Raw genomic sequence first — 23,676 nt, forward strand, 5'->3', positions numbered from 1 at the left:
TACATTGCCACAGCCAATTTGAGTTTTCTTTGCATCTTGGCGTAGCAATCTTCTGGTCCCAACTCATGTCTGAAAATTTCTTCAATGAAACTCTCAGTTTTAGAACATTCTTAGTAATTCTATGCAGAGGAATGCTTTCGTTCTCTACACTCGGGGGTAGCAAGAGTCGCAATTTTGACTGTGGTGAGCCCCCTTTTGACGACCTGATAGATTCCCTTACATTATTCCAGGATTCTGTGCGGGAAACTTGTGACACAAATTTCCAAACAGAAAGAAAAAACAACTAAATCTGCATAAGACTTGCTCATGCGTAAGCACCTGCTAGAATAAGGCATGTCGAACGACATGGAGTCGTGGCCATACAGGGCGATGATGATACTGAGGTCAGCATTAATGCACTATCCGATCGTGTCTCTGTGCATGTTGAACAACGCAAATGGAATAGAGGTGTAGTAGATGTCTACTTATCATGATATTCACCGACACAGCAGCATGATGGATGTTGCTCAAAGTTTGAAACCCGCCCAAGGAAGCTACAGTTCCATTCAAGTTGGACGAGACAGTTCCAGGGGATTGCTTACGGTAAAGTTCCGTCCTCATTCAATATACTATGCAAGTGTTTTCCAAGCCTTGTAAATATCCAAAGTGTCTTAGTGGTGTCTCTGCGTCACCGCCATTCGTTGTAGTGAGACTCGGTGACACTAGAGCCAGCAACACTCTCGCCACTATTCGGTGAGGGACTCTGATCACACCCTGACCGAGCTGACCGAAGTCGGCAGTGTCCGGAGTTCGGCTTCTTTCGGCTTCCCCACCCTGGAGCAGCCGCCAATTTCAAGAATCCACTGGTTCAATTCGGCATCAGTTCTGGGAGCCGGCTGCGGTGGAAGGCAATAGCGTCATTTTTTCAAGGTGCGCTTTCCTGGCACCAGGGCTGTTTTTGTCACTTTTCCACACCATTCACGATCTTGAATGCGATTTCGTTGTTTCATCACTTTGTATCATCATACAGGGCGCACACTTGCGTAACATGTATTCTTTCTTGTTGATACCCCTAGACTTTATTTTTTGTTAACATACTCCTCCAGCCACGATGCGCGGTGCGGGATCTTCGCTCCCCCTCCGCCAACTTAGGGCGCTGCCAGTCGCTGCTGCTACCACCCGAAGCCTCCCAAGGCAGAACGCCCTCCGCCACTCACTATGTACATCTTGCCTCGCGACCCGAACCAATAACACCAGAGTCCGTCACTTTGCAGGTATTCCTAAGGAATGCTCCAGAAACGGAGGACAAAGGAGGGCTGCGTCGACGGTGGCAGCGGCGACCGAAGGAAACAGTGGTAGGTCTAGGAATACCACCGAGGACAGTGGCACAGGGGCTAAAACGAGGCAGTCTCGAAGGACCATCACGGTCCACTCCAAGAATATGACCGCCGGGTCGATGCAGGCATTTTGCGCAATGATGAGCACCAAAGAGGTATGAGACATTCCCTGTCGCAATGAACCGAGGATCACATGCTGACGCTCTGCAGGCATTATCCAAAGCCTTCAACACCTCCACGATGAGCTGGTCAACTACCACGCGCCCGAAGTCGTACACCCGACCCTCGAATCCTTGAAGCCCGCGAAGTCGATGTTTGGATCTTGGTTTGGCGGGGGCAAGGCGGCTCAGGCTACAATAGGCGCGATTCCGAGCAACCTACCCCGCGGCCTCTATCTCTATGGCGACGTTGGTAGCGGCAAGACGATGCTCATGGACCTCTTTTACGACACGCTGCCGAGCTCCGTCAAGACGAAGACGCGAATCCACTTCCACAACTTTATGCAGGACGTCCACAAGCGGCTACATAAGATGAAGATGCAGCATGGCAACGACGTCGATGCTGTGCCGTTCGTCGCGGCCGATATCGCAGCCAAGGGCAACGTTCTCTGCTTCGACGAGTTCCAGTGTACAGACGTGGCGGACGCTATGATTTTGAGAAGGTAAGTTGTGAAGCGGGGTGTGGTCTGGGAGCTTGAGCAGCGGCAACTGACGTACCGGCAGATTACTCGAATCGCTCATGTCGCATGGCGTCGTGTTGGTCACGACTTCGAACCGACATCCCGACGAACTCTACAAAAACGGGATTCAGCGGGAATCCTTCGTGCCGGCGATCAAGCTGCTTAAGAGCAGGCTCCACGTTATCAACCTGGACTCTCCGACAGACTACCGCAAGATCCCGAGACCCCCCTCTGGCGTATACCACACCCCGCTTGACGCCCATGCCAACTCCCACGCTGAGAAGTGGTTTCGCTTCCTTGGTGACCCGAGAACCCGGAGCCGCATTCGGAGGTGCAGAACGTCTGGGGCCGTGAAATCCACGTCCCGCGCGTTAGCGGTCGCTGCGCGTGGTTCACCTTTGACGAGCTCATCGGCAAGGCGACATCGGCTGCGGACTACCTCGAGCTGGTGCGCAACTACGACGCCTTTGTCATCACCGACGTGCCTGGTATGACGTACCGCCAGCGCGACTTGGCACGTCGCTTTATCACCTTCATCGACGCAGTATACGAGTCGCACGCGAAGCTAGTCCTGACGACTGAGAAGCCCCTGACGGAACTCTTTGTCTCGCGCGCCGAGCTTGAGGAGTCGCTGGAGAAGCAGGAGAAAAAGGACTTTGGCCAGAGTGATAACGCTGCGACGCACCTCCTGGAGGACCTGGACCACAATATCGACTCGATCAAGGGCCTTCAGGGCTTGTTCTCGGGCGACGAGGAGGCGTTCGCGTTTGCTCGTGCGCTTTCGCGTCTGAGCCACATGGGCAGCAAAGAGTGGGTTGAACGCGGTATGGGTTTAGAGCAGCAGGGCGGCAAGAAGGAACGCGACGACTGGGCCAAGGTCCGAAGTCGGCAGATGGAGGACAGCATGTAAGCGAATGTTGTTTGATGATGGAGAGCATACACCCGCTGGTTCGCGGGTTGAGCATGGGCATGGCTTTCTTCGTGCGGTTTTCACTCCACGTTTATTGGGTTGATGATTGTGTAACAGCGAGTCCGCATTGCAGGATACTCACATACCCAGCCGAGACAAAGTCGGCATAGAAGCCTTTTTTTCTTCTCTTTCTTTTCACATTCTCAGCATGGACTGGAGGCGTGCCACGGTTTCTGGAAATGATTTAGGTTTGATTTCACGTCTCTTGCGGCCGCGGCTACTCTCGTTGGCAACTCAGTACTTTCGATGAAATTCAGCGCCAACTCTGATACTACTCAGTTAGTAGATGCCCGGAATCAAAACCCACGGCACCTCCTTCTTGAACTGCGTCCACTGCTCCCCATACCGCTTCGAGCAGTATTCGTTCAACGCCGGCACGCCGCGCGTGAGGAAATCAACCGCCTGCCACACGCCCATGATGGTACCGCCAATGAAACCCGACGCGACCATGCAGTACCCAGCCCTCCACATGGCGTAGCCGCCATAGTTGATGTGGCGCGCCCAGCTCCAGAGACCGCTCTTGATGACCTTGCCCTTGTTTTCGGGCTTGTCCTTGAACTGCTTGCGCTGCCACTCAGAGGCGGTCTCGAGGAACATGCCGACGACGTAGAGGGCGCTACCGAGGACAACCTGGTAGGGCAGGGTGGTGCCCGGGAAGTCACGGGGCGAGGTGAGGACGGAGGTGGAGGCGGCAACGAGGAGAAGCGAGTTCGCGGTGTTGACGAGAGTGTTGTAAAAGCTCACACTGACAGCGCTCGAGACAGGGAACTCCTCGGCCGACAGGGCGACGAGCCAGTAGGCCTGCTTGACAAAGGAGCCGACGGACATGCCGAGGAGGATCAGGTGCGGCAGTGGGAGGCGAAGGTTGTCGAGGAGGGAGATGCCCGTCGTGGAGAGCGCGGCGACATTCAGCGGGATGGAGCGTACGCCAATCTTGCCGAGAATAGAGGCGCCCAGGCCGCCGGCGACGAGCTGGTATTGGAGGAACGGGTCGAGGCCGCGGAGGCCAAGGAAAGTAAGGGTGCCCGGCACATTAGGTTTCTTGACGCCGCGCTTGATCAGGTCGAAGTTCTTTCTCTCCGGTTTAGAGTCCGCCATCTTGTGGTCGGCAGCACTCGCTGGAGTATGATTCGGGCCCAAATGGTGTTTGTGTAGCTTCTGGTTTGCCGGTTCGAAGCCCGGGAGGTAGGGCAAAAGGCGCTGCGAGGTGTAGAAATAGATCTGAGAGATTAGACCATATCTTCATGCAGGGCAGCTACAGTGCTAGCCTGCAGGATGCAACTTGGGCTTTATACATGCGCGGGGATGGGATTGGGGAACATGCGGCGTTGTTGGGTGATATCATCGATTACCTGAGGACCAAGCTCGCCCGAGCCCGGTGTCCGTTCGCCTTAGCAATCTGCCTTGCGGGACAAGTGCTACACATAATCTGGCAGCAGGCTGTCAAATTCAGCAGCTAGGTTGGGGCTCGGACAAAGTTCAGAGGGCGAAGTCGCGATGCCCCGTTTAGAATCGCACTGATGCGCGCCCACAGTAGCCTGGCGGCTGGGATTCTCGTCCACCTCATCCTCCGTTTCGACCCTTTTCTAGCGTCAGGTAAGGTAAGCAATTCGAAAGTGGTGTCCGAGGGACCCTAAGGGACAGCGAGCAATCCAGTTACCTCGATGAGGGACTGGCAGGGGCCACAGCAAATGCGCCAAGAAAGAAACATCAAATCATGACGAAACGTAATCGCAGTTACTGCATAGGAAATCGGCAGGCGGATCCGAGACGTGTCGACCCACCCCGCTCTCCGACGTTCTCCGCGCGGGGGGTAAAAGATGGAAGGAGAGCAGGCTGTTGAATGGGACGCTATGCTGTAGATGCGTACAAAACCTTACCCAGGCTGCTCCTCAAGCACATGCGACCACACCCATTGGAGAACTCGAGATCCCGTCCGCTCTCTCATAGATAAACCAGTGAGGGCCAGAGTAGTAGTCGGGTCGGAGACGACCGGCGAATGCCTGGTGTTGCATGTCTTCTTTTTTGCATGATTTAGAACTCTCGGTAAAGCTATCTAGCAACAGTAACGGTCGCTTGCATCGGCCGGTTCATCTGAAGCTGGAGACGTTGCCAGTCTGCTGTCGCACATGGTAGCTGTCTCACGTTGCTCATTTCCTGTTTAAGCTTCTTCGCAGCTTTTGGTGGACTCGCCATCAACCTTCTGCATGTACAATGGAACGGTCCGCTGGAAAACAGACGTGCCTCATGCTTGATCCGAAAATTATTGCGGTTCCGTTGATTGATTCAGCTTGACTTGGAACCGAAAGGGTCGTTTTCACAGAGTGTTACACAATATCTGACATCTGGAAGAGAGAGAACTGGATGACGCGATGTCCGGATGACCAAACGGATATCCGCGGTACGTACCCGAGGCAAGGTACCCGCCCGATAGCATTCCTGGCGTCTGCTTGGCCAGTATGCCAGGCAACGCGGGGATGATGTGCGATTCGAGACAGGGGAGCTCCCCATAGCTGTCGCAGACCCCCTGGCGTCGTTATCTAGGCACCTATCAGTACAACCGACGTGACGACAACCGACTTCCCTTCAACAACATCCACATCCGCCCACTTACCTCCCGCATTATCTCCAGATTCATTCCCCAGTATCCCGTATCGAACATGAAGGTCGCCAGAGCTTCGCTTCTTGCCATATTGGCGCACTCGGTCACCGCCCGCTTTGTTGCCGAGGATGAAATCAACCGCGTCCAGCTGTACCCTGCCGGCTCTGAGCCCGAGAAGTACTTGATTGAGCTTGCCCCAGGCGACACTCGCTGGGTGACTGAAGAGGAGAAGTGGGAGCTCCGCCGAGTATGATACACCTCGTTCAGCTATTGGCCTTCTCATCTGACTTTCTATTCCACAGAATGGCAACCGCTTCTTCGACATCACCGACCACAAGGACCTTGGCGCCACTCGCCTCCGTACCAAGACTAAGAGCGTCTTTCCCGAGAAGTGTCATCTCCAAGACAAGGTCAAGCCTCTGATCAAGGATCTTGACAAGACCGAAATTGAAAAGAACCTCGAAAAGTTCACGAGCTTCCACACTCGCTACTTCAAGTCCGACTATGGCCGCCAGTCGTCCGAGTGGCTCCTCTCCAAGATCAACTCCATCATCAAGGATGCCGGCGCCGATAAGCACGTGTACGCTGAGCACTTCCCCCATACCTGGCAGCAAAGCTCCATCATTGTTACCATCCCCGGCAAGTCCAACAGCACCGTCATCATCGGCGCCCATCAGGACTCTATCAACCTGTGGCTGCCCTCCATCCTCGCCGCTCCCGGTGCCGACGATGATGGCAGCGGCTCCATGACTATTCTCGAAGCCTTCCGTACCCTGCTGAAGTCCAAGGATGTCGTTTCCGGCAAGGCCGACAACACGATTGAGTTTCACTGGTACAGTGCCGAGGAGGGCGGCCTGCTTGGTAGCCAGGCCATCTTCTCGTCCTACGAGCAGGAGGGCCGTGATGTCAAAGCCATGCTCCAGCAGGACATGACTGGTTTTGTGCAAAGGACGCTTGATGCCGGCCAGCCCGAGAGCGTCGGTGTCATCACGGACTTTGTTGACCCTGGTTTGACCGGCTTCATCAAGAAGGTTATCGTTGAGGCAAGTCGATCTAGTTGCTTACAGTGGATGGCGTACCTTTGTGCTAACCAAAGATACAGTACTGCAAGGTCCCTTACATTGAGACCAAGTGCGGATATGCCTGCTCCGATCACGCCTCTGCCAGCAAGGCCGGCTACCCCTCCGCTTTCGTTATCGAGTCCGCCTTCGAGTACTCGGACAACCACATCCATAGTGTCGATGACACCATCAAGTACCTTTCGTTTGACCACATGCTCGAGCACGCCAAGATGACCCTTGGCCTAGTGTATGAACTCGGCTTCACCGACTTTGCGGCTCTGGAGAAGAAGGGCGAGACTGTTTCCGAGGAATTGTAGAGCGCTTTATGAGATACGGTTGCGGATAGTATTAGTCATATCTCTGCATATCCGGAATAGATGATGCTCAAACGACACGACTCTTGAAGTGCATTATTATCGTACAGCGAGATCGTGGTTTTTCAACACCCAAGCATAACGGTCACGAACTCACTCACTGTCTGCTTACGATATAAGAATCCTCGTATTACTGAATGAAGCCATCCTAGATCACAGCAGGTTAAGTAAATCACAGGACCAGTTGCTTCTATTGGAACCTCAATGGCCATAATATACAAAGCCCAAGTGCAAATTCATGCTCCAAGGGCAGGGGAACCTATGGAACTTTGTTGAAATCTTGCCAGCCTCGGGTATAACCAATGCCAGAATCTTCCTAAAGGCGGTGAGAGTCGAACCCAAAACACTACGGACCTGGAATTCTCGGTGGTAGAGTTCATGAAATTACGCCTAGTAACTCCACCGCGACATAGGCTGCTGTAGAAGCTGGAGAAATGTCGTCGAATATAACGGTCGGGCGTTCCCAGGAATGGGAGATTGTGATTGAGCACGTCGTCCTACAGTGCCAGTCACTTTTCGATCCGTGCGGGGGACCGTTTAAAGGCGGAACGTGATTTCATCAATCCAGGCTATTTCTATCAATTTACGGCTTCATTTGAGCTGCATTTGGTGACGTTACTAAAGAAGGGTACGGAAAACAGTTTGATGCCAAGATGGGTAAATGCTGGTGGTGTTTGTCTTGTAAGAGCTGACTGGTCCGTTACACTGGGTACCAGTTCTCGCTAGTTTCTGCGCCGTAAGGTTACGGCTCATCCCACGTCTTCCCGCGTAGTCCCTTTTAGGCTTATAGACCATGTATTGGTGTGATCTGTTTCTCCGATAACCTATCCAGCTAGACAGATTGCCATCACTGCTTCCTCCAGTGATGCTGCCACAACCCAGTCAGGTGGAGACAACCTCTATATGTAGGTACGCGTGGGTTTGTTTAGTGTTTCCTCATGCATGACAAGACCTGAATCCCCGCTGGCCAGTCATCTGCAGTAGCCGTTGGAGGTCTGCCGTGCGACGAGCATGGATGCTGCAGTTTCCCAAAGGACCTGAAGGCTGCATAAGGCCGGTCCGAAGAACGAACTGCTCATCAAAAAGCCTCGCATTGCCATGCATGCATCTCAAACAAGGCAACCTACTTTTGTAATACTTCTTGCGGCAAGAAAAGCCTACTCGTATTGCAAGATTATGACTGAGAATGGAGAACCTGATCGTATGTCACAGCGGCATGTACCGAACTGGGGTCATCCAGAGTTTGGTGTCTACCTTGAAGAAGCGACGTTGGAATTGGATTGACACATGGTTGCCTCCCTCCTAGGTAGGTAGGCTAGGTACCGGCCGTCGAGTGGGGCAGTTCAGACGCTGGGGCCTGGGCCCGGTTCAGTTTGCCGATTCGATTCCTCGTGCGACCCCGATTCTGCGCCTTCCCAACTCCACATCTCTCAACTTCACATGAACATCACCCAGACTCAACACTGCTTCACCCAACATTATAATCTCACTCAAGACAAGCTTTCACAAAGCTTCAAGAGTTATTGCCTTTAGGTCACCGCGCGCGTCGTTCACATCATCTGCTACGTCTGGAAGGCCAGAGGCGGGGAACAAAGCCGCCCTTGTGCCGAGTCAGTGCGCACACGGGCAGCGAAACGCATTCGCCATCATCAACCACCGTCGCCTCAGACCCCGCTTGAGCAGCGGGCAACATGGATTCCTCAAAAGAACACCTCTCGGACACAATTGCCGCTGCCCCATACAGCCACAGGCCCCCGAGTCCTCCGTATATTCCAATTCCTATGACGTATCCCAAGGGGCCTGCAGCAGCCACCATAGTTCCCTCATTCGACAATGTCGACGCTATGCGTTTGACAAGCGAGGATCTCAGAATCATCACCCGCAACAAAAGTCAGACAGCTACCGATAGGTCAGTGGGCTGGAGCTACGAATCCCGCCGCAAGGCCCAGACAATATTGGACTTTCTTTATCTCGGTCCCTTGTCTGTCGCTCGCGACGAGGCTTGGCTGGCTAAGGAGGGCATCACCATGGTAATAGTGACGCGCCATGCAAGAGTCGCCCAAGCCAGGCTTATGAGCGTGGATAAGGTCGCGCAAAAGTTGGGCATCTTGGTTGAGTACTTGGATGTCCTGGACAACGCCCAGCTGATCCGCGGCTTCCCCGAGGTCGTGGCAAAGATCAATGGACACCTTCTCAATGTCTACCGCAGCCAGGCGACACCTGTGCAGGAGGGCCAAATGATCATCGACAGCGACAACTTTAAGAGTGGCAAGGTCTTGCTTGTTTGCGAGACAGGAAATGACCGGTCGGCTTTCGTCGCTGCAGCATACATCATGAACATGTACGGAAAAGACATGGTCTCCACTGTCCAATTCATCTCTATTCAGCGATTCTCCGCCAACTTTGACGAGGACGGAAAAAGAATGCTGCAGGCATACGAAGACATACTCAATGCTCAGAGAAGCGTTTCTAGCGCGACAAGAGATGTGCCCCGAGCTGGTCATTTCGGTGCTTCCAGCGGTGGAGGCAAGCGAGGAATCGAGTCAACTTTTGATGAAGATGACATGCAAGTCGGTGATGGTTATGCGACATTCACCACAGATCGTGAACGCTACCAAGACAGGGGCAGATTTGCCCCCTTCGTTGACCGTGATTCGGCGCCCTAGAAATGTCGACGGCCAAGTGAGGTGAATCCCGACGTGGAGATGTCGTGAGGTTTGCAGCAGAGAAAAAGTGGCGTCAGCGGAACGACAATAAAAGGTTGTCTATCAAGGAGTAGTATCATTACTGCATTCAGGGGAAACAATAGAACTCGGTTGGGACCATGGATAGGCGTCAAGGGTGTCAATATACCCGTTTTCAGTCGGCGACGACTTTTTGTCTTCAAGTATAGGCTGGGGGCCTTGCCACTAGAGCAAGAAAATATACTCATTAGTCAACATCACGATTATCCCTTACTGCAACTGTACAATGTCTTCCGTTGAGATGTGCTCTGTGGATCTCGTTTCATGCAACAGCCACAAGCTGTGATGAGAGAGAAGTCTGACAAAAGTACCGGGTCCGTGGAGTATGATCCTCGTCCGGTATACTCTGCCCCCGTTTATCTGACGATGAGGCCTACCTATTGTATGGGCGTCTCAACATGTCCGAAGGGGAGGAGAAAGATAGTGCATACTATCTTGTAAGATGGTCTTCGAAATTGAAGGCGGAAAGAAAACACGATGTCCTCATTTTGTGGGTTGTTCATCTAGTCAATGTCAGTATTGAGTTCATATATATAAGCTCAGAAGAAACAACATGTCCAAAGGACAAGCAAGTATGTTTAAAGCAAGTATTGATCATCCGCACTCTACTTTCAGAAGCCATATCAACAAATTAAACGGGTGTGCTACAAAGTCCTTAGTTTGTGTCTAAATAGAGATTAAAGCATTCAGTTAGTACTTTCCGAGCTCTACCGTGCTCCCAGATATGTTCTCCGTCTAAGGGAAGGAGCGACTGACCCGACTTGTACTTTAGACCCACCGCTCCTTCCTTCTAATTGCTACTTACATAGATGGGTGAACAGACTCACCTGACTGTTTGCAACGCGATCTACAGATCTCACAACCACTTTTCCTTTCCTCCTTGCTCCTTGTCTATCTCTCCTCTATCCCAGACCACAAACACAACCATTGCTATTTCCTATGCCCGGAGGTTCGCGATACCTTGTCTGGACAACGCCCTTTACAAAGTTTGTTATATACTCACCATCATAGTTTAAGAAGCTCTTTGTCTCACTCCGATCCCCCCCGTTCTCCCAACACTCTCCTACTCAAAGTATCACGTATGACTACTGTCATGGAGGAGACGGCCGCAAGCGAGGGCCGACAGCTTCGGCAGTCGACCTTATCGCACCAGCCTGGCCGATATGAAGAGTCACAGGCGTATGGAGTCCAGGTTCCAGCTTGGGTCCATCCGAGTCCCGTCTTTGACCATAGCCTCCCCCGGCAGTGTTCCTTTCCAAGCGTCCCCCTAGACCAACCTGGCCGCGCTGACGCCTATGTTGCGGCAAGAGAAAGAGGAGAAATTGGCAGGGAGATGCATGACTTCAGCATAGACGACAGTTAGTGTTCCTTCTCCTCCACTGATTACTTCCACTGACAACAAACAGGTGATGGAGAAGGCCGGCAGGCACCCACGACTGACGAGGACGAGAACGACGACAACACCATTGAGGCCAACATTTCTATGACGCACGATCGTGTTGAGAGAGATCCCAAACCAGGCGAAAGCTTCAAGGATTACCTTCTGTCCGTAACAAACGGCCTGGACTGGGGCAGCCCCGAGCCTGAGGCCGTCAGGGAGCCCATCAAGTGGTGCCAGGTTACCCCTAGCGGGCAATGGATTATTCTCTTGATTCTTTGCCAGTACGAAGCCTTTGCACCCGCCACACGAATTCTCAAGATGACAACCCCAGACATCATCAACTTCGTTATTCTCTACATCCATCATCATCGAGAGACCAAGAAATGGGCTAAGAAGGTAAACAAAACTCCTGTTATCGCTCTCCTCCAAAGGGCTGGAGAGACCTGGCAGAATACTGATGAGATGAATGCCTTCGAACGACCTTGCCTTCCGACTGATGCCCTCTCCAACAACGAACGGGAGCAAGCAATCAATTACTTGCACCAGGTTGGCCAGAGTGAGCTTGTAGAGGACATTGCAGAGTGGCGCGGCTATTCCACCGACTTTCACACGCTTCCTATTGAGCCTGGGATCATGGCTAGATGTGTTTTGATCCTGGATAAAGGAAATAAGAACCTGAATTTCGACAAGACTCAATTTCTGCAAGACAAGCAGTCTTTGCCATGGTCTGAAAGAATTATATCGGAGTGCCAGGACCTAGAGAAGTGTCTGACGGAACTTCAAGCCTATCTTCTTTCCCCTTGTCCTCTGACAGCCAACCATTCCGAATCAATTCTCACAGAAAACCCGGAAGGATCTCGGGGTCAACGACACCACCAAGACGCTGCAGGAGACAAGATCAGCCCATCAATGGAACAAAGCAATAAATCTCGTAACAACACTCAGCTCAATGCTCTATCTGGTCGAAATCCAGAACCTGCCGAATCCACCCATGAACAAGACTTTACCCAGGACGAAGCACCCATCGCTGGAAGCAGCCAGGTGAGTAGTGGTCATGCAGCTTCATTCTTCTTTTTGCAAATCTCAAATTCATACGAAACCAAACAGCCACTGACAACCAGAAGCACTCGCTGGCTACTATTGACTACTGCGAAATGGATGAATTATACGATCCTCAGTTGCTTCCACGTCGACGCGTTCTGTCCATTGGCCTGAGAGGCTACCCGGGATTCAAAACACAAAGCAGCCGTGAGGACACTCCAGTGCAAGAACAGGACTCGATGCAACAACCCAAACTTCTCCTTCTGGGGCTGGAGGTGCCAACCATTCGAGTCCGCGAGGCCTCACCGCAGGTTCAATCCGAATATCCGATGAAGGGTCAAATCTCGGCGGACCGGCTACTGCCTCCTGCTTCGTTCCTTCATCCGCCCGAACGTCCCACAGGGCCCAGTTTGAGCAGAAACACATGCTCAGTTCATCAGGGACTGCCTGCTGATACACATGGTCACAGCCACACGCCAGCTTTCCCTAACATGCATGCTGCGCCTCTAGCCTTAACCTCTAATTCGAATACGGTTAGACGAAGGGACTTTGCTCAGTTACATTTGCCCAATACATCCTCCACCACGGTTCCCGACAACACCGCTCCCAATTTACTATCTTTCATAGACATGTCCCCAACTGGCGGTGTAGGAAATTTCCACACTCCCGAGGTGCATGGCATTTCGAAGGTCTACCAGGTTCACAACAGACCTGGCAGCCAGCTCAACGCATCTGTTTCACCAAGCTTCACTGGCCCCACTGCCACTACTGTACAGAAGCCACGGCTCCAGGGGAAAGATTTTGAGCCCTCAAATCACTTAGTCGAGATGATGACGGATCAGGCGATGGTGTCGCTTCCTGTCGCTTTCAAGAGCAACACCAAGAACATCTCCGAATCAGGTGTTCTACTACAACAAGATAACACCTCCTCCTTTGCGATCCTGACTGATGATGATCTCGTATCTCCTACTATGCTGAGAAGTCGCAATCCTTCTCGAAAACAAAAGCTTGACGAAAGCGATGAGGAATACCAACCTCTTCCCAAGAGACCTCGCAAGACGGATGCCAGGAAGTCTAATTCCCGAAGCAAGAATGTCATTTCTCTTCAGTCAGCCCTGCCGCAGCCACAGCCTGCTACTCAGCCGCAGACGGGCACTGCAGGCACACTTCAGCCTGTTAAGCGTGGTCGAGGCCGCCCACGTAAGAATCCTAGGCCCCAGGACCTCACTGCTGAACCAGCTTGGGCTCAATTAGTTACACCCCAAGGGTCTGCGAGCAACACCGAGGCCCAGATAGTCGCCACGACTTCTTCAGGCACCTCGATTGATGATCATCTAGCATTCGCTAATGACTCAAGCTTGGGGACCGAGGCTGGCGTTCAGGTTTTCACCGGAGGGTCTACAGCTGCGGTTGTTTCAGCTGTAAGATCGACTTCGGGTCGTACTTTTCCATACCCGTCTCCTCAGTCTTCTTTTCAGAACATCCTTCCTTGCGACGCAACTCATGCGACTACTCCGGAGTTGATTCTCCCACATACTCGAATCGAAGTCAACAGAGATGAGCTCACAGGCCGCCGCCCAAACAGTTATGAGGAATTCTGGGCGAATCACCATAATCTCACGGAGGCAGATAGCCAACGGCATCGGGGCGACTGTATCGTGACCGAAAATGCCGCGCCTCATGTCGTTCCAATGGGCGCTGAGACGACATCCAGAGCCCAAGCAGCTTTCCGTTCAGCTTCTAGCCAGATGTACCCTGATGGTCGACAAACTCCTTAGGGAGCTTTCCACTACGTGTTTGGCACTCCACAGCAAACGTGGAATAACGTTGATAAAAGCCTGACTCTTCTGCACTCCAACAGGCACAAAAACCCATTTGTCCTTAGTACCATCCCCAACAGGTCAGGAATGCATAGGTCAGATCCGAGGCTGCTGCCTGCCACAGCGCCCAGGGCAAGAAGAGCGACTAAACAATAACTTATGGGGTGACTGGCCGCTGGGGGGAGCACAAAGAAGCGACAGAGAAACTGGATCGACAAACTTACGTCCATTGCATCTGCTCACTGAGAGAAGTGACTCACTTATACTCATTATTCTTTTCTTTTGACTTTTCTCTCGGAAGGCTAGATGCTCTTATTTTGGGAAGACAGTCCCACTAAATCCAGTAGTATGTCCTTTTTAGGAGATGGGGAGTTGGACAGCCTTTCTTCTTGAAGTCTTATTCTGGACTGGTTACAGACTTCGTTAGTTGATCTCGTATGTCCAAGAGAAAGAAACTTTGGCCTCGTCCTCTGGAATTGCCTCTCAATGATGTTTGAGATACTTTACTCAGGGTAGCTTGTAGTATAGCTGAACCACCCGTATATTTACAGACAATACCTTCTCTATGCTTTGATTATAACTGGTGGTGGCATGGATGAACGAAGCGGTCGATACCTTGAGACGATTGTTAGGGACTGACTCCTCTTGCATTCATTGTCAGCCAAGAAGACAGGGCTTTCGTGATTGCAATTACATTGAACCGAGAAGCAATGTTTCTATCCATCTCATGGTGTTTTTTCTTTCTTCTTTTTTTGAAAAAAACACATCAAGGAACACAAGGATGCGCCGGGTCTTCGACCTTATCCGGAGACAGGAGTTGCGGTGTCGTTGGGCTACTGTGTGTGTTACATAAGACATGCTGAGCTAAGCCTGCATGGATCCCTGGCAGTGTAATGTGGACCAAGTTTGCATCACCGAGCTTCTTCACCGAGCGCACGCCCAATCTGGTTACAGAAGCACCGCCTCCCACTTCCAACCCGCCGATTACCCCAATTCCACATCCTTGGCCGAGCTCCCGCGCGGCCTGACGACGATCCACTCAGCAACATCGACGCCTCTCCCGATCTAACATACCCATCTCCGATTCGACACTCATCAGTTGTCGAATTGTCCTCCAGACCAAGTTCGGGAGCACCTTGCAGCCAGTCTATACACTCTGCGCACGTAAACGAAACGACCCAAGCAAGCCGGTCCTTACGAGTTGACTATAAACCGGCCTTCCCCCTTCGCCAACCTCTCCTCCCGTCCGCCGACGCTTTCCTTCCCAAACGTTACGCACACCATGGCTCCTCGCATCGAAGCGCAAGAGATCGAGACGTACTGGAACATCTTCTCCGCCCGGACAGGCGGGGGCCAGTTCCTGACGGGCGAGCAGGCCGCGCCGGTGCTCAAGAACAGTGGCCTGACGGACAACCAGCTCGAGCGGGTGTGGGACCTTGCCGACGTCGACAACGATGGCAACCTCGACTTTGAGGAGTTTTGCGTTGCGATGAGGGTCATCTTTGATATCTTGAATGGGGTGCGTATTGGCTTGCTTTGTTTGCAGAATATGGAGGGGGAGGCGTTGCGGAAGTGCTAACAAGATTGGGTTGCCAGGAATACTCAGACGTGCCCACGACACTCCCCGACTGGCTGGTGCCCGAGTCCAAAGCACATCTCGTCCAGGCGAATCGCGCGCTCACGGGGAAGCAAGTGGCATTTGAACAGGTTGAGGACGATCCGGACTCGCCCGGGCTGAAAGACGGTTTCGACTGGTACATGAGCCCCCAAGACAAGGCCAAGTACGAGTCGATATACCAAGAGAACCGGGATGCGCGGGGCGAGGTAGCTTGTACGTTCATACTCCAAAGAGTCGCAAAATTCATGAACCCTTTGCTAATGTGTAACCGCTCTAGTCTCCGCTCTAGAGGACCTCTACGAATCACTCGATGTCCCCGACACCGACATTCGCTCGGCGTGGAACCTTATCAACCCCTCGGCCAGCCCCTCAATCAACAAGGACGCATGCCTTGCCTTCCTCCACATCCTCAACAACCGCCACGAAGGGTTCCGTATCCCGCGCACCGTCCCCGCCTCCCTCCGCGCCTCCTTCGAGCGCAATAAGATCGACTACCAGCTCGACAACCAGGCACCTGGTGCATCTCGCTGGGCAACGAAGGCCGACGACTCGACGGCGACGGGCCGCAAGGCCAAGTTTGGCGACCAGTATCTCACGCGCCTCGGCCGCAGCGGCTTCAAGTCGAGCGGCACCGACTTCTCGACGGCCAAGACGGACGACTGGGAGGAGGTCCGCCTCAAGAAGCAACTGCAGGAGCTCGACGAGAAGATGGCTCGTGTCGAGGCCGACGTCGAGCGCAAGAAGGGTGGCAAGCGCGACAGCAAGCCCGCTCTCGTCAAACGCGAGCTCGAGCAGCTTCTCGACTACAAGCGCAAGGAGCTGCGCGAGCTCGAGGAGGGGGCCGGCAAGGCCAAGGGCGGTGCCAGCCTTAAGAGCGTGTCAGATGACCTGCAGACGGTCAGGGAGCAGGTCGAGGGCCTCGAAACGCACCTCTCGTCGCGGCAGCACGTGCTTGAGCAGCTGCGGAGGGAGATTGAGGACGAGAAGCTTAGCAGATGAGACATGATGCAAGAAAAGAAAAAGAGACAGGGTGTTCTTCTTGCCGTTTTGGAGGGCACTCGGGTGGCTTGCTTGGTGATTCCTCCTTTTTTTTAAAACCACCACAGGGAGCTGGTCTGGTTGGGTACCGTTCATGTCCAATTCAGGGAGTTTTATTTTTTTTCCTTCTCCGTATTGTTTACGCATACGTGCATGTAAGACTATAATGTTTTCCCTTCCCCTGCTTAGGTTGATGAGAAGGAAAGGCAGGATCATGAAGTGGGACAGAATGCACTTTATAGAAGAGAGTAGGGGGGCGGCGGCAAATAAAGCATGCGGAGTACCTGTTTCCTGTTCCCCCTGTTCCCCGGGGTTTTGTCCGATATGAGTAAGGCAAGGTAGATGTAAATTGTAGGTACACTAACGTGAAAGTAAACACTGCCTCCAGAACGGAATACCATTTATTGCCCTTGAGCCGCGGTCCCAAACGCAGATCCTTCACCACTGAGTGCCTTCGGTATACTTGTTTATCCAACTCATCCCTAGGGTTTTACCCTTCAAAGAGTAAACGAAGAAGGAGGGTACCTTGACCCAGCCGACGCGGCCGGCGCCGCGGTTGCGGCCTGTGGAGCACATGAAAACGTCGACGGGCATGCCCTTGACGACCAACTGGTCCTTGCCCTTGATGGCAAGCTCAATGTTTTTGACCACGCCAGCGGCCTGCAATGAGGTTAGTTACATGTGAAAAGGAGAAAGAAAAAAACCGGGGTTTCAGGCAGTGTGTAAGTGAGGGAGGGTTTGCAGACGCACCTGCTTGTCCGTGAGCATGAAACCCGAGCGTTGGCAGGAGATGATGTCGCCGCACGCCCAGACGTTATCGACGCCCTTGACGCGCAAGCACTCGTCAACTTTGACGTTGTTGTACTCGTTGATCAGGCTGGAGTCGAGGTACTCTGTGTTCGGGACGAGGCCCATGGTCGGCAGGTACAGGTCGGTCTTGATGATCTCGCCGCTCACCAGCGTCACCTCCGTCCTGCCGTCCGGCAGCGGCCGCGAGTTCTTGACCCGTGAGTTCTTCTTGACCTGAACGCCCAGCCGCACGATTTCGTTCTCGACGCCCTTAGCGATGCTGTCGCCGCCCAAAATCTCCTCGTGGGCCGACAGGAGCACGACCTCCTTGTCCGCGAACTCGAAGCGGATCTCGGCGGCGGTCTCGACACCAGTGGGACCGGCGCCGGCGACCAAAACGTGCCTCGCCGCCTTGACCTTCTCTGTCGTCTCATGCAGCAGGTCGATGGTCTCCTCGTGTGAGTTGGCGTTCTTCCACGGCATGTCCGGGCTCGCGCAGCGGGCGCCGGTGGCGAGGACAAGGTAGTCGTAGGGCAGGGACCGAGGTCCGGACGGGGTGGAGACGAGGGCTGCCTTGCGGGCCACATCTAGGCCCGTTGCGGTGCCGAGCACGAACTCGAAGCTTTCCTTGGGGTAGCTGGCAAAACCGGGCTCGATGGGCTGGAAGATCTGCTCGTCTTTGACGATGCCGGGCACGACGGCTCGGACGGAGCCCATGTTCCAGTAGAAATGAGTTGTCTGCCATTCCTGTCAGCTTCTCGAATGCATCTTTTGGTTTTCAAGTCTTGTAAAAATGACTCCCAGTTCTTTCGGCTAACTCTCGATCATGCCTCTTTCTTCGACCCACGCGTACAGCAAACGTAGACCATCCACAACCATCGTCACGACAGGCCTCCAAAGGCCAGCACGGCCTCTGGCTCCTGGAAGGGTCGTCCGGGTTCCCAGTGTTGTGTTATATCAATCAAAGTAGAGGGGCGCCTTACTTTCGAAACCAAGATGACTCTGATGTCCTCCTCCGTCTGGCGCGTGTACTTGAGCAGGCGATGGGCAACGCCCAGACCGCCGAATGCCGCACCAAGAACTACGACTGTCTTGACCATTTTTTATATAGCGTATTGCCAAAGTCGCTCTGGTTTCGACGGTGGTGTGAGTCTGTGACCGTGTATGCGCGGAGGGTCTTCGTCTGTAGTGGCGATATGTATCAGTCCCGTGTATCGACCTGATGTTTGGTAAGTGCCAACTAATATGTAGCAGGTTGCCGAGCCGCTGGATGTGTTCAAGGCCAAGATCAAAGCCGCAAAGAAAACAGCGAGGGGACCGGTCTTTATCCCACGCCCACAGCTTGCTCAGGTCCGAGATTCGCAAAAAGCAAAAAGCAAGGATCCGACGTGCCTCTCTTTCACCCCATGTAGGTCCGGATGCCACTCCTCCTAAGGTTGCTCTAATGAACGATACGAATTAGAACCATTAGTATTTTCGTAAAGGTTTCAGTATCAAGTCCGTGCCGTTGATCACACAAAATGCCTTTGGTAGGGCAGAGGGCCTGTCCAAGGAAGCTCTCAATGTCCGTCCCTGGGTGGGTGGCATGTAACTCCTCCGTTGTCTGTCCGGGCTTTCCCCACGCTTAGAGGACAGCATGACGGACTGTCATTCGACGACGGAGGGTACGCGGAAGAGACCAGACGAAAAAACAAGTGTAGCATTCGTTCTCAATACAGCAATCAGGCGCAAGGCGGAGGGCTGATGGAGGGGGTAGTGGAGCTTCTTTGTGTTTCCTCATTGTTTCTTCGTGGACTGATGTTAGATGGGCCCGACTCCACGGTCAGAGGCTTAGCAAGCCGTAATGTGCTTCAATATAAGATAATGGCTGCGAATGCCGCAACGACCCGATTCGCCCAGGCTTGGTTAGGGACGAATAGTCTTTGTTGAGAAACTTTGAGAGCGCGGAATGTACCTCGCTCGTGAAAATGCATCTCGCCGTAGCATCCAAATGGCAGCCACGGTATTCGAGTGAACCCAGCTTGTCAACCGCAACGGAGACAAACTATTCATCCAAAACAATTCATCCAGGGAAACCAGTATTGAGCTGAAGTATAAATAGGCACTTTGATGCTCCCGATGCAACAAAAGAATCGCTCTGCTTGGCTGGTAAGGCGCTCGACTGTACGCTCTTAGTGCTCGGCCAGATGCATTGTATGGTACAGGAAGTAACGACTACACAATGCAGGCTCGCCGAGGACTGAGAGCATGGTCTTGATATGTCGTGCCGACCGTAGTCCGAAATGCTTTGATGGCAGCTAGCAGTCGGTCATCCACCTTTCTGCTCCTACTTTCGTGTCTGACGTATCAGACCGGTATCGTTCTTGTAAAGTTGAGGTTGAAGCTGGGAATTCCCTCGCGGATGGAGTAGGGAACGATGGCACTTGCCATGGTCCAGTACGATTTAGTCCTGAAAAGGAGTAGGGTCATTTAAACAACGAAGTCTTCGAAGCGGCAAAACCATCAACGAGGACACAGTCCCGAGTTGTCGCGACCGCTGACAAGACGTGGGCAGGACTGGGAATGTCGGCGAGATGCATCCTGCAGGGAAGTGATTGAGCCGAGGTCACGCATAGCAGGCCGCCACAGAACCCGCAAGCACTCAGTCGAGGTAACGCAGGCTCCATAACTGGAAAGGGTGCAAGGGAGCCACCTGCACCGCTTTGGCCCAATTCCAGTCCGTCCACTTTTCCCCTCACAGCTTGGGTCGGCCCAAGCTCAGGGAGGTTTAGCCACGGAAGCCTTGACGTTGCACCGTGTTCCTGAGCCGTGCTACCTGTACTACAACAAGCTCGCCTGCAGCAATGACCAAAGGGCGGGGGAGGTTCAAGCCTATGAGCGCCCCGAGGGAAACGCGGAGGTCGGGGCCTCTTCTTGCCCTTGTGGCGGTGCATTGTCCCAGCCCAGCCCAATGACAGCATCAGCTGCCCCGCGCATATGATGGAAGCGGGTGTGTGAGACCCGGTTTACCTCTTTAACCCCGCCAAAAGGTGGCCAACCCTTTTCCCTCCGCCTTTCCCAACACTGAAAGGAAACTCAACAAGTCCCTTCCTAGAATATAACCTCACAGCTACAATAACCCGCGACTTTGGAACCTTCGAAACCTTTTCTTGACACCCTTTTTCCGGAACACTATACATCATGTCTGCCACCCAGAGCGAAGCCTTCAAGCAGGCTGTCATCGACAGCAAGAAGCTTACCGCCAAGCCCGGCAACGACGAGCTCCTTGAGCTCTATGGTGCGCTTCAGCCCTGACAGTCTTGAGGACGGAACCCGTAAAACTGACTCCCAACCCTCAACAGGCCTCTACAAGGTCAGCACCGGTGAGGACATCTCCAAGGCCCCCAAGCCTGGCATGTTCGACCTCAAGGTAAGACACATCCCCTCCAACCGAGCTACCGAGCTCCCGGTCCTTTCACGTGAAAGACGCTGACCTTTGTTCGCGTGACAGGGCAAGGCGAAGCAGGGCGCGTGGCAGAAGGTCGTCGACGAAGGCGTCACCCCCGAACTGGCCCAGGAGAAGTACATCGCGCTCGTCAACACCCTCAAGGACAAGTACGGCTACGACGCCAACAAGGAGCCTGAGGCTGTTGGCAACTAAGTCAATGCGCATGCCTGCAACGCCCATGAGAAACGACACGGTTGATAAGGATTAGCAATGGTTCGATGCTAGGGTATCTACCGAGCAAGAATCAAGGATCAATATAATGATACCAGAGCCACCCCAGCCCCGTTGCCCCATGTCGCATGTGTGATTAGTCCAGACACTTTGGTCTATTCGACACCCCACAATCTCCCCATCCTGTCTGGATCCGTATGGACCATGCTCGCTACCCAAGGTATCTCGTCTTTGCCGTATGCCTGAAGTGGAAGATTGTAGGGAATTCTCATTCCGACAACTGGGTCTCCGTCCCCCACGTCCTTCGAAGGCATGTCTGTCTCGAAGGTTCCGACCATAGTCGCCTTGTCCGTTATAGCGGAAGGCCAGACAAGTACTCCGATCTCCCACGATGCGATTCGGACCTCTTGAGACGCTCCCGCTGCCTCGCCCCACGCTTGCTTGGAGATATTGGCCGACGTGACGAGGGCCCAGTCTATCGACTTGTCGCCGTAACGAATGTAGGTTTTGATGTGCGGCGCTGCTCGTTTTCGGCCGGCCTCCTGGATTGCTGCTGTTTCGGGCAACGCTGCAATACCTTCAGTACTTTTCTTCTCCAAGGGCCATGCTGCTACCTACGCTCTCCTTCGGGGGCGTCATTCGCCCAATGGTGGAAAATGGGCCGAAGGTATTGTAATTGCTTTGCTTGTTGTTGAGATTGGATCTTCGTATGTATTGAACCGCCAGATGCGTAGCCGTCTAGGCTTCGTCTGATTTCATCCGCGGTAGGAAAGACTACCTTGAACTTCGGCCTGGGGGTGCTCAGCGAGTTGTTCTTGGAGACTGCAAGAGAGTCGAAAAGACACTTCTGGATCCAGCTGTCTGAAGCTCCTAGAGTGGCGATGGATGATATCTGAACTACGACCTCAGACTTTCCTTCTTGCACAGGGACGCTGCGCAAGGCTCTTTTGAGTGCCGGCCAACCCCAAGCTGTCTGTGAGGTGTCATGGATGGGATGACGCCCAGGGACGCTAGCGATCAGCGTAGCCCGCACATCTGAAAAGTCATAGTTGCGCAACTGGTCTACCAAGGTTCTGACAGTTGGTCTGCGGGTATTGTAAGCTCTCAAGTAGCTAAGAATATCGTGTTTAAACTGTTTTCCCGTCCCGAAAGAATGGTCGTTTGTCGAAGCATCGTCAACATGGTCGTCCGGAAGCAGTGGAAGTATTGGTGAGCGCCAGACCGCGTTAGTCATGTTGGTCCAGTCCTTGGCGATCATATTGGCGGTGTGTATGATCACCTGGGCCGAGTCGTCGTGACGGATCAGGATCATCATTTTGGAATGATGGGTGCCGAACATCTCGGGCATGAAAGCACCATGCAGCTCGACATTTGGGTATGCTTCTGCTTCTTCCTGTTTATCTCATCAGCATCGTGTGTACGTTCTTACACAATCATTTATCGCCTTACCTGGAGAGCCAATCGGTTCGGGTCCTCCCTCTTCCAGAAGCCATGGACAACATGGACCTTTACAAGATCTCTGGTATCCTCGTCAAAATGGCTCATGAGGAAATGTATATCATGCAGGAAGTTAAACTCCCAGCATTCGGCAATCAGTGGGTCACCGAGGATACCCTTCAGCGCAACCGTATCATGGTTCGCGGCTTCAGGCAGGTCTCGGATGCGGGTGAGCTGAAAAGGCGATCTGATGAGCTCGCCTTGTCGGTTTCTCTTCTTGGGAGGGCTGATAGCCCGGCTCAGAGAATAAAGACCGTCTGGTCTCGCTTCTGTCTCGGCTTCTTCGACGTCTCCAACAAGACACGGCCTTTTCGCGGCCCGTTCCATCTCGGTGGTACTCGACATAAGCTGTCGTGATGGAGGGTGGAGGATGGTGATTTGGAGACAGAAGCACTGACTATGCTTCGTCTACTGTCGAATGTCGACAGGCGAAGACACAAGGCGGCTGGAAAGAGTTGCAAGCAATATTACTGCCACCTTCGAAAGAAACTGGACAGAGTAGGTAGCTGGGTTCAGTCCCATTCACGCAACAAATTATCAGGCAGGTATGGCCATGCTGGTGCCTTCCTGAAAGCCGCCGGAACCGATTATTCTGTTGCGATGCTCTTTCCCAGTGGTTCACCAGCGATACCTACGCAAATTATTGGTTTTAGTTGAAAAGTTTCCTGCCGATCATCTCTCTTGCTTCGGCCACTTGGTTCGCTTCCCGTTTGGAATAATGTGAGCTTTATGAAGAAGTTCACAGCAGCGGTTGCTGGACACTGATTAGTTACGCCCGTGACGTCGTTAGCGTTACCTGCCCTATGGCACACTGCGCTTCCACCAAGTGGGTTATCTTAGGTACCTACGTAGGTAGTTCGGGTGTTCGTGGGGCATTAACTTTCCAGAGCTTGTCCCAGCAATGATCATTCAAAAAAAAATACAACCTCCAATAACTTACGTCCTCGTACCCTTTAGGCTGTCACATTGTGGTCTTTCAGTCGCTGATATCTAGCAAACTATTGTGCACTACAAAGATTTCTGCCTGATGTATGATGAAACTATCGAAATGCGGCCTTCGAAAGTGGCTTCTTGGCTTAGAGCCCATC

At 53.0% G+C, this 23,676-nt stretch overlaps 10 protein-coding genes and 1 non-coding gene across 11 annotated transcripts; 7 read left to right on the forward strand and 4 right to left on the reverse strand.

The window, feature by feature from the left end:
- Positions 1-3,244: 3,244 nt before the first annotated feature.
- On the reverse strand, positions 3,245-4,063 carry ColSpa_05791 (putative 7-dehydrocholesterol reductase; the record flags this gene model as incomplete). The annotated part of the gene is made up of 1 exon (XM_049272003.1): positions 3,245-4,063. The coding sequence occupies one exon, from the start codon at positions 4,061-4,063 to the stop codon at positions 3,245-3,247; it is 819 nt and encodes a 272-aa protein (XP_049127960.1).
- Positions 4,064-4,865: 802 nt separating this feature from the next.
- ColSpa_rRNA_019 lies at positions 4,866-4,981 on the forward strand. The gene has a single exon (XR_007414250.1). It is a non-coding gene; the product is annotated as a 5S ribosomal RNA (ribosomal RNA).
- Positions 4,982-5,625: 644 nt separating this feature from the next.
- On the forward strand, positions 5,626-6,945 carry ColSpa_05792 (leucine aminopeptidase 1; the record flags this gene model as incomplete). The annotated part of the gene is made up of 3 exons (XM_049272004.1): positions 5,626-5,814; positions 5,870-6,598; positions 6,670-6,945. The coding sequence occupies 3 exons, from the start codon at positions 5,626-5,628 to the stop codon at positions 6,943-6,945; spliced, it is 1,194 nt and encodes a 397-aa protein (XP_049127961.1).
- A 1,748-nt stretch (positions 6,946-8,693) lies between these two features.
- ColSpa_05793 (serum paraoxonase/arylesterase 1) lies at positions 8,694-9,668 on the forward strand (the record flags this gene model as incomplete). Its single annotated transcript, XM_049272005.1, has 1 exon — positions 8,694-9,668. The coding sequence occupies one exon, from the start codon at positions 8,694-8,696 to the stop codon at positions 9,666-9,668; it is 975 nt and encodes a 324-aa protein (XP_049127962.1).
- A 1,171-nt stretch (positions 9,669-10,839) lies between these two features.
- Positions 10,840-11,585, forward strand: ColSpa_05794 (uncharacterized protein; the record flags this gene model as incomplete). Its single annotated transcript, XM_049272006.1, has 3 exons — positions 10,840-11,104; positions 11,153-11,523; positions 11,559-11,585. 3 exons carry the CDS (start codon positions 10,840-10,842, stop codon positions 11,583-11,585), a joined length of 663 nt encoding a protein of 220 aa, XP_049127963.1.
- A 1,212-nt stretch (positions 11,586-12,797) lies between these two features.
- ColSpa_05795 (uncharacterized protein) lies at positions 12,798-13,422 on the forward strand (the record flags this gene model as incomplete). Its single annotated transcript, XM_049272007.1, is given in 2 exon segments — positions 12,798-13,368; positions 13,382-13,422. The coding sequence occupies 2 exon segments, from the start codon at positions 12,798-12,800 to the stop codon at positions 13,420-13,422; spliced, it is 612 nt and encodes a 203-aa protein (XP_049127964.1).
- A 1,848-nt stretch (positions 13,423-15,270) lies between these two features.
- On the forward strand, positions 15,271-16,605 carry ColSpa_05796 (actin cytoskeleton-regulatory complex protein END3; the record flags this gene model as incomplete). Its single annotated transcript, XM_049272008.1, has 3 exons — positions 15,271-15,507; positions 15,585-15,819; positions 15,884-16,605. The coding sequence occupies 3 exons, from the start codon at positions 15,271-15,273 to the stop codon at positions 16,603-16,605; spliced, it is 1,194 nt and encodes a 397-aa protein (XP_049127965.1).
- Positions 16,606-17,082: 477 nt separating this feature from the next.
- On the reverse strand, positions 17,083-18,150 carry ColSpa_05797 (oxidoreductase ptaL; the record flags this gene model as incomplete). The annotated part of the gene is made up of 2 exons (XM_049272009.1): positions 17,083-17,304; positions 17,395-18,150. 2 exons carry the CDS (start codon positions 18,148-18,150, stop codon positions 17,083-17,085), a joined length of 978 nt encoding a protein of 325 aa, XP_049127966.1.
- A 164-nt stretch (positions 18,151-18,314) lies between these two features.
- ColSpa_05798 (uncharacterized protein) lies at positions 18,315-18,533 on the reverse strand (the record flags this gene model as incomplete). The annotated part of the gene is made up of 1 exon (XM_049272010.1): positions 18,315-18,533. One exon carries the CDS (start codon positions 18,531-18,533, stop codon positions 18,315-18,317), a length of 219 nt encoding a protein of 72 aa, XP_049127967.1.
- Positions 18,534-20,613: 2,080 nt separating this feature from the next.
- ColSpa_05799 (putative acyl-CoA-binding protein) lies at positions 20,614-21,073 on the forward strand (the record flags this gene model as incomplete). The annotated part of the gene is made up of 3 exons (XM_049272011.1): positions 20,614-20,710; positions 20,775-20,842; positions 20,924-21,073. The coding sequence occupies 3 exons, from the start codon at positions 20,614-20,616 to the stop codon at positions 21,071-21,073; spliced, it is 315 nt and encodes a 104-aa protein (XP_049127968.1).
- Positions 21,074-21,246: 173 nt separating this feature from the next.
- Positions 21,247-22,915, reverse strand: ColSpa_05800 (putative U3 small nucleolar RNA-associated protein 13; the record flags this gene model as incomplete). Its single annotated transcript, XM_049272012.1, has 3 exons — positions 21,247-21,659; positions 21,710-22,484; positions 22,541-22,915. 3 exons carry the CDS (start codon positions 22,913-22,915, stop codon positions 21,247-21,249), a joined length of 1,563 nt encoding a protein of 520 aa, XP_049127969.1.
- Between the last annotated feature and the right edge of the window lie 761 nt (positions 22,916-23,676).

Source organism: Colletotrichum spaethianum (assembly GCF_022836535.1).
Source record: "Colletotrichum spaethianum MAFF 239500 DNA, contig13, whole genome shotgun sequence".
In the NCBI taxonomy this organism is placed as follows: Eukaryota; Fungi; Ascomycota; class Sordariomycetes; order Glomerellales; family Glomerellaceae; genus Colletotrichum; species Colletotrichum spaethianum.